General features: G+C 40.2%; 1 protein-coding gene across 1 annotated transcript; it reads left to right on the top strand.

The window, feature by feature from the left end:
* The first annotated feature begins 260 nt into the window (after positions 1–260).
* On the top strand, positions 261–8,984 carry AKAP4 (A-kinase anchoring protein 4). Its single transcript, XM_036305226.1, has 5 exons — positions 261–356; positions 1,388–1,438; positions 1,992–2,096; positions 6,066–8,207; positions 8,744–8,984. The coding sequence occupies exons 1-5, from the start codon at positions 261–263 to the stop codon at positions 8,897–8,899; spliced, it is 2,550 nt and encodes an 849-aa protein (XP_036161119.1). The 3' UTR covers positions 8,900–8,984.
* The last annotated feature ends 395 nt before the right edge of the window (positions 8,985–9,379 follow it).

Genomic DNA, 9,379 nt, shown 5'->3' with positions numbered 1-9,379 from the left:
AAGCTGGGCATGAGAAAGAGGAGGGAGGGAGGGAAGGGGAGAGAGAGAGAGAGAGGAAGAGAGAGAGAGAGAGAGAGAGAGAGAGAGAGAGAGAGAGAGAGAGAACCTAGGTATAGGTGAGAGAGAAACTATGAATTATGCTAAAATGATCCTGATGATTTGATGATTTCAGGTGGGTTTCAGGGTCCTCTTATCTAAACTGAGCCAGTTCCTAAAAACCATATATAAACCTTTCAGATTACTTTTCTTTGTCTTTCCAGATGTCTGATCCTATTGACTGGCTACACAGCTCCAGGGGTGTGTGCAAGGTCGATCTCTATAGCCCAACAGAACGGAAAGAACAGGAACGCAAAGTGGTAAGATACAAAATTACTCCTACCAAAGTGTGGGAAGTATTGGCATATGGATACAGATATACTGGAACCCAGGATAGATTAATGAAGGGTGACAGTGTCGTTTACAAGCAAGCAAGTTCAATAAAGTCTGTGGGGGACCAGTATGCTTATACATTGTGGAGGGACAAATCAAGGGAAGGGCAAGATGAAGAGTGGTAAAGGAGCTAGGGAGGGAGGGCTAGAGGGAGCCTCAGGGGAGGGAGGAGTGGTGGTTGCCTAGTTACAAGCCTCTATTACCTAACCTCTGAAGTCATAATATCACCTAGCTAACATGAGTTGTACTAAAGTGGGACTCCCTCAGGAGGGCAAAATACTTCATGCTGTTTCCCAAACTTTGAGTTATTTGTGTAGTATTTCACTTTTCTTTATCATGCTCAAGTACCACTCATACTATTATTTATTTAATATGTGTTTTACAATGTTTTTAAAATTGACTTACATTTAAAAATTACCATCACCTTAAACAATGGTATCCATAATATCACAGGTTTGGTGTTCTAGTATGTACTTTTCCTACTAAACAATAAAAAATATACTTATTAAACACAGAAGTGTTTAACCATGTAACACTTAAACTTTTCTATAGCCTCAATAGTAAAAATAACACATTTGGGAAACACTAGTGTAGTTGAAAGTGCTCTAAATTGGGAGCTAGGAGAATTGAGATCTAATATAAGTTCCACCTTTGAGTTTGTGTCAGTTGGGCAAGCCACCTTTCTTCTTACTTTTCTTAATAAATGTGGGTATTTGGGGCCTCTCTGATAGGTAAGTTTTCTCATCTAGGAAATATAACAATGATAAGATTCTGTCTGCCTAATAACACTTACTGAATATTTACTATGAACAAGTACTCTGCTGAAAGCTTTCTTTACATGCACTATCTCAATCAATCCTCACAAGAACCCTATACGGTAGGTGCTTTATCATCTCAAAGAGAAACTACAGTCTTTTCTCTAGAATTTTTCTAAATGCATCCTCTTAATTTGATGCAGATATGTTTTGTTGATGTGGCCACCCTGAATGTGGAAGATAAAGGTTCCAAGGTAGGTATTCTCTGTTCCCCTCAAAGTTGGAATGGGTAGGAAACTGCTGAAAGCATTGTCAGCGATGACATAATAAAAGGGAAAGGCTGTGGCTGTGGGTGAAAAGGTGGAGGCGATTCAGGTGAGAAGCCATCATTCTTGTGAGCCCAGGATCTCTGGTTGAGAATTTACTGTCACTCTTGATACCAAATCTCATTTTAGAAAGCACTTACATTGCTGGTAGGGATGGAAGAACTAAAGCATGGAAGATAGCAGAACAGTGAAAAAAAAATGTCCAAAAGGTCGGTAATTAATGAACTGTGGTTCCTGAGATTGGTTGCTTTGTGAATTCCTCTGGGGAAGGGTAGTAATTTGTGGAGAGAAAAGTATCTCATTCTTCAAAGACTAGTTAACACTACAAGTCTACTTCTCCTTCGAAAATTAAAAAGATATGTCATTCATGTTTTGAAGTGGTCACAGGCAGAGAGGGCAGCCTGGAGAAGTTTCAAAAAGCAACTATTCATAAGTTTCAAAAAGCTACTATTCATAAGAATCTCATCCCTTAATTCCATAGGATGCTGGTGGTTCCAGTTCAGGAGGTGACTTAACCCTGGAGCATCTGGAAGATAAAGAAATTATTGTGATCAAGGATATTGAGAAAAAAGACCACCAGTCCAAGGTATGCTTAGCCTCTGAGTCTGCCCTTTCTAATTCCCAGAGCCCAGTGCTGAGTCTGAAGAATCTGGTAAGAGAAATATTGTCAAACAGGCCCATAAATTTGACTACTATGACATTCTAGAGAACACAGGCCTAAGTTCAGAGTCACGGTAAGTTCAATGCCCAGGTATCTAAAAATGGCATTAATCACAGAGGCTCAGAATGCCCTTTCCTGATTTCAGGCATCTACTCCAAACAGAATATTGCTATCCTTATCCTAAGAAAGATATGGGTTCATAAGAAAGATCCTTGTGTGCCCCACATTGCCCAGTGTTAAACACACACACACACACACGGATATATGGAACAGAGACACTCCATGACCACCAAGAACTGTGGTTGTCTGGTTCCCAAGGATACCCAAGGATATATGGAACAGAGAGACTCCATGACCACCAAGAACTGTGGTTGTCTGGTTCCCAAGGATACACAAGGATATATGGAACAGAGAGATTCCATGACAGCCAAAACTGTAGTTGTCTGGTTCCCAAGGATACCCAAGGGTATATGGAGCAGAGAGACTCCATGACAGCCAAAACTGTAGTTGTCTGGTTCTCAAGGATACCCAAGGGTATATGGAGCAGAGAGACTCCATGACAGCCAAAACTGTAGTTGTCTGGTTCCCAAGGATACCCAAGGGTATATGGAGCAGAGAGACTCCATGACATCCAAAACAGTAGTTGTCTGGTTCCCAAGGATACCCAAGGGTATATGGAGCAGAGAGACTCCATGACAGCCAAAACTGTAGTTGTCTGGTTCCCAAGGATACACAAGGGTATATGGAGCAGAGAGACTCCATGACAGCCAAAACTGTAGTTGTCTGGTTCCCAAGGATACCCAAGGGTATATGGAGCAGAGAGACTCCATGACAGCCAAAACTGTAGTTGTCTGGTTCCCAAGGATACCCAAGGATATATGGAGCAGAGAGACTCCATGACAGCCAAAACTGTAGTTGTCTGGTTCCCAAGGATACCCAAGGGTATATGGAGCAGAGAGACTCCATGACCACCAAGAACTGTGGTTGTCTGGTTCCCAAGGATACACAAGGATATATGGAACAGAGAGACTCCATGACAACCAAAACTGTAGTTGTCAGGTTCCCAAGGATACACAAGGATATATGGAGCAGAGAGACTCCATGACAACCAAAACTGTAGTTGTCAGGTTCCCAAGGATACCCAAGGATATATGGAGCAGAGAGACTCCATGACAACCAAACCTGTAGTTGTCTGGTTCCCAAGGATACCCAAGGATATATGGAGCAGAGAGACTCCATGACAACCAAAATTGTAGTTGTCTGGTTCCCAAGGATACCCAAGGATATACGGAACAGAGAGACTCCATGACAACCAAAACTGTAGTTGTCTGGTTCCCAAGGATACCCAAGGATATATGGATACATGACAACCAAGAACTGTAGTTGCCTGGTCCCCAACCCTGTTGTCTAAGAGATTACCCAGGCTGTTAGGTATAATGAAGTTAGAAGCAATTAGACTTGCACACCATTGTCACATACAGAATCTCTTTGTTTTTTATGTAACTACCCTAAATTATGTCTGTTAGGCTCCTGGTTTGGGGGGGGGGCATTAGAGCTCATGACAAGTCACCTTCACAGTCCTGCAAGCCCAGAGTGGTTGATACTGAAACAAGATATTTGGTTTTAGCTCAAAGGAGTCAAATATTTCCTGTTCTGAGTCCCTATGCTCATGTTATAACCAGAAAGAACATTTCTGACACAATTGGAGTGGTAAGAGTGGTCCTTAAGGAAGAAAAAATAAACCTTTACAAAATATTCTTCAAAGGGTGTTGGGTTCAGTTGGGGAGGCTCTATTTTGGAGTCTTAAGAAAGGGATAAATTATACCTAATGTTTATTTTTAAAAGTGCAGCTCACAATGCAGATCTCCTTGATTGTAACCTAAGCCTATTTTCAAAATGTTGAACTTATCATGACCTTACATTTCTAGGAATTCAGTGAAAAGAGAGGAGCTGAAGCAATGGAAGGGACAAAGAGAGCAATGGTACTTAGCATTGAGTAGATGATGTATACAATACATGTACACATAAATTTACACAAAGTGGCACAAAGCAACACACATCAATATATACATTTATAGCCCTAGCTCAGTGATGGCGAACCTTTTGAGCTCAGCGTGTCAGCATTTTGAAAATCCCTAACTTAACTCTGGTGCCGTGTCACATATAGAAATTTTTTGATATTTGCAACCATAGTAAAACAAAGACTTATATTTTTGATATTTATTTTATATATTTAAATGCCATTTAACAAAGAAAAATCAACCAAAAACAATGAGTTTGCGTGTCACCTCTGACACGCGTGTCATAGGTTCGCCATCACTGCCCTAGCTGGTTCAGTTTAGCCATTAGAGCGCCAGCTCAGAGACTGAAGGGACCTGGGTTCGATTTTGGTGAAGGGCAAATGCCTTGGTTGCAGGCTCGATCCCTGGCCCCAGGTCCGGGTTCATGTGGGAGGCAACTAATCTATGTGTCTCTCTCACATTAATGTTCCTTTCTGTCCCTCTCCCTCTCCCTTCCACTCTCTCTAAAAATCAATTGAAAAATATCTTTGGGTGAGGATTAACAACTATATATATATATATATATATATATATATATATATATATATTTATATATATCAACAAAAATAACTTGTATAAGCAATGACACACATATGATACTGATAAACACATACAAGCATTGCTCCAGAAAACATATAAACATCCATATTCATATCCATGCACACAATTTTAACATAAACAGCCTTGATCAAAACACAGTGACCATACAGACTCAGGTATAAGCATAAACTCTTACACAGGGCGGGGAAATAGTAGGTTAACAGTAGTAAATACACAAAACAGTTTATTCTTGAATTATCATTTACTAATTATTGTATTATTTTTCATATGAACAACTATAAACCTACTTTTGCCCCACCTATAAATATACCTCATGTTGATAAAAACACATACCAACTTAAAGTGACACATATTCACAAACACACATTTGTATGCATTGATACACACATTGACACAAAACAATAGCATCCCTACTCATGTATTTACTCACATACTCCAATATTCAGGATGTGTGCAACACTGACACACATTCTCAATCATTGGCATAGCATATAAATATAACATAAACTGTACCCAATTTATTGACATATATAGTCATTATATAATCACCTATTAACATGCATTTATTAATGTACACATTAATATATTCATGAGTATATATGTTAATATGTGAATTTATGCTTTAACATAAAACAAATTTATAGCTTCATTATACATGCCATTGGATTTATATCATAAAATATATGCAGATAACTCAAATTGACACTTGCTCATTTACATATTCAGACACACTGAAATACCCACATATTTTTACATTTACAATATATGCACACTAATACGAACATGTTGGCCCCTACAGCAGACATTGATATCAACACATTATTATACATGCTTACATATAGTCAATCATATAGTGCACTAAAATGCACACATGAACACACACACACACTGATACATTTCCACACACTGCAACACAGATTGATACATTCTCACATCTTCTTAGATGTTCACACATAAATTGCTATATTGTTATTCATACACACACGTAGACATATTTTTTACACATATTGAAATAAGCACAACATGCTCAGGTGAAACTGACAAACATTGATAGCACTTGTATATAGTTAAGTGTACAAATGTATACACTCTGAGCTTTTGTTGATAGCACTTATGCTTGGATTTGTGTTAATGGATATAATTGTATATTTTGTTTCCATGCAAATTCTAAAAGCCAAATCCCTAATATGTGTGGTTTAGAAAGATATATTCAAAATAAAATAAGGGGGTGGGAAGTACCCTCCCAAATTCTTAGGTGTTCTTCTTTTTTTAGACGGAGGGATCTATATGCCTTTTCAAACAAGCTCCCTCTGATCCTATAAGTGTTCTAAATTGGCTCCTCAATGATCTCCAGAAGTATGCCTTGGGTTTCCAACATGCACTAAGCCCCTCAGCTACTAACTGTAAACATAAAGTAGGAGACACAGAGAACGAACATCACAACAGATACCACCATGAAAACTGCTACAGCGTTTTTGCCGATCAAGTGAACGTCGATTATACAACCAACAGACCTCAAAGCCTACGTCGAGAAATGACTGCAGCCAAAAATACCAACAATAACCAGAGTCCTTCCATCCCACCAGCAAAATCTCCTAGCACTCAGAGGGAAGAAATGTCTCCTGAGGGAGAATGTTCAATGGATGACCTTTCCTTCTATGTCAACCGACTATCTAATCTGGTAGTCCAAATGGCCCATAAAGAAATCAAAGAGAAGTTGGAAAATGGAAACAAATGCTTTCATCATTCAGTCTATCCACCCTCTGGGGACAAAGGGAAAAACAGCCCCCGCAGTGCTGTGAGCAAGATCGCTTCTGAAATGGTCCATGATGCTGTGGAAATGACCTCTGCAGAAATGCGGGGCACTGGAGGAGAAGAGTGCAGGGAAGGTGGTCGGAAAACGTTTCTATATAGTGAATTATCCAACAAGAACAAGGTGGTAGACAAACAGTTATGCCAAAAAGACAGCAAAGAATTTGCAGATTCCATCAGTAAAGGGCTCATGGTTTATGCAAATCAAGTGGCATCTGACATGATGCTTTCTGTTATGAAGACCTTGAAAGTGCATACCTCTGGGAAGCCAATTCCTGCCTGTGTTGTCCTGAAGAAGGTATTGTTAAAACACACCAAAGACATTGTGTCCGATTTGATTGACTCCTGCTTGAAGAACCTGCATAATATCACTGGAGTCCTGATGACTGATTCTGACTTTGTCTCAGCTGTCAAGAGGAATCTGTTCAACCATGGAAGACAAAATGCTACAGATATCATGGAGGCCATGCTGAAGCGTCTGGTTAGTGCTCTGCTTGGAGAGAAGAAGGACAGTAAATCGCAGAGTCTATTGTATGCATCTTTGAAAGCTGGGTCCCATGATCTCAAAAGCAAGAACCAAAATAAGAACCAAAGTCTTGAGTTCTCCACTATGAAAGCTGAGATGAAGGGGAAGGACAAAAGCAAAATAAAATCAGATCAATGCAAGTCATTGAGCAGTGCTGAAAGAGTCGGTGAACACATCCTCAAGGAGAGCCTGAACATGTGGAACCAAAAACAAGGAAACCAAGGCAAGATGATTAGCAAAGCATGCACCAGTAGGGAAGAAAAAAGAGAAAAGATCAGCTCTTCCACAGATTCACTGGCAAAGGACTTGATTGTTTCTGCCCTTAAGCTGATTCAGTACCACCTAACCCAGCAGGCCAAGGGCAAAGATTCAGTTGAAGATGACTGTCCTTCAACAACGAGCTATATGACTCAGAGTGCCCAATACGAAAAAAGTTCAAGTGGCCAAAGTGCCAAGGCTCTTTCAATGAAACATCTAGAGTCACGTGGAGCTCCTGGGCCATCTAACTGTCTAAAGGAGGCTCAACAGGCAGACTGCCAGAAGTTAGATGTGTCAAACATTGTTCTATCACTGATTCAGAAACTGCTTAGTGAGAACAACTTCAACTGTGATGACCTATCTGAAAGTGAGAACAAATCTGCTGAGCTCAGGGTAAACAAAGCAACTTCCATGTCCAAGAGAGGGGAAGAACAATGCCAGGAAAATCCAGAACTTGACTTCACTGGCATGAAGCAAATGAACCGGCAATTCATTGATCAACTGGTAGAATCTGTGATGAAGCTGTGCCTTATCATGGCTAAGTATAGCAACAACGGGGAAGCCCTTGCTGAGTTGGAAGAACAAGCATCCATGGCAAACAACTCTCATTACCAGGCTGGTGGCCCCAGATGTAGTCATGATGGTGCAATGCCACAGAACTATGAAGAATTTTGTGGGCCAGAAGTCATCGTCAATAATCAGTGCTCAACAAGTAGCTTGCAGAAGCAGCTCCAAGCTGTCCTGCAGTGGATTGCAGCCTCCCAATTTAATGTGCCTATGCTCTATTTCATGGGAGATGATGATGGACAACTGGATAAGGTAAGCAATGACAAAGCACAAGAAGAAAGGGTTAGAATGGAGAGGGGCATGGAGGCAACATTGTACTTAGAGTTCAAGAGCAGTTCAATTTTTTTCAAGTCTGCTCTTTACCATTTGCCTTATGAATTACTTTCACTTCATAAAGACACAAAAGTGTGAACCATTAAGTGAGGCTCTAGCACCTCAGGGTCTGCACATTTCAACCAAGAGAAGAGTAAGATTAGCTTTGTTTTATCAATGATCCTTTAAACAAAGTATTTGGTAAAATATTGAGGACCAATTTTGTCTTATGTTTTGAATTTGAAGGCCCTCAAAATACTGCAGAGATAAAAAGTATTTTTTTCATTTTGATGTATGCCATTAGAGGAGGGTCAAGGAAAAAAGAGAGAAAAGCCAGTCCTGGATCTGTGGCAGCTTTTACTCTAATCTTAGAATTGTGGGTGGAAAGGTGGGTAAAGGGGTTAGTTCACTTTATCCATCTGGGTCTCTTCTCCAAAAATATCACATGACTCATGCTATCTCTGCTCATTCCACAGCTTCCTGAAGTTTCAGCTAAGGCAGCAGAGAAAGGCTACAGTGTAGGAGATCTCCTTCAAGAAGTCATGAAGTTTGCCAAGGAACGACAACTGGATGAAGCTGTGGGCAACATGGCTAGAAAACAACTGCTGGACTGGCTGCTCACTAACCTGTGAGCTAACGATGCCTTCAACATCGCTGTAGTTACTCCCCTCTCTCTGCCCAGAAGCATTCCATGCCAGCTGGGCACCCCATCCATTAGGCCGTTGAACAACATACTTCATGATTGTATTTCCCAATACATCTGAGCAGTTGGACTGTATAAGGTGTTCAATAAGCTAGGTAACAGCATCAATAAAAAAATTTAAAAAAATACGTGATCATTTTCTTGATCAGATATATCTGAGGCAAAAGAGGAGAATGGGTCCAATTCCAAGTATTGGTGATACAGTGTTAGACTTAGGTCCAAATCTCACATTGATTTTTTTTCTGAGAACCCAAGATATAAAGATATCTTGTTCAAGTCCCTAAGTAACCTGGTTTGTCCAAATAATCTGTGTTTGAAATCTAGAGGTTTGCCATCTGTGGACTCGCTGTTTCTGCTACCATTGCACATATAACTTGATAATCCCCCTTCCAATCCCAAAGATAAGGCT

This window comes from Myotis myotis, unplaced genomic scaffold, assembly GCF_014108235.1.
Source record: "Myotis myotis isolate mMyoMyo1 unplaced genomic scaffold, mMyoMyo1.p scaffold_m19_p_4, whole genome shotgun sequence".
Lineage (NCBI taxonomy): Eukaryota > Metazoa > Chordata > Mammalia > Chiroptera > Vespertilionidae > Myotis > Myotis myotis.
The sequence above is the reverse complement of the archived record's forward strand: the minus strand, read 5'-3'. Positions and strand labels throughout refer to the sequence as shown.

What these genes read in the sequence shown, in the direction of transcription:
- AKAP4 (XM_036305226.1), top strand. Translation starts at nt 261, where the DNA reads ATGTCTGATCCTATTGACTGGCTACACAGCTCCAGGGGTGTGTGCAAG. An exon ending in TGGAAGATAAAGGTTCCAAG is followed by an intron (nt 1,439 to 1,991) that starts GTAGGTATTCTC and finishes TTAATTCCATAG; the next exon opens with GATGCTGGTGGTTCCAGTTC. An exon ending in ATGATGGACAACTGGATAAG is followed by an intron (nt 8,208 to 8,743) that starts GTAAGCAATGAC and finishes CTCATTCCACAG; the next exon opens with CTTCCTGAAGTTTCAGCTAA.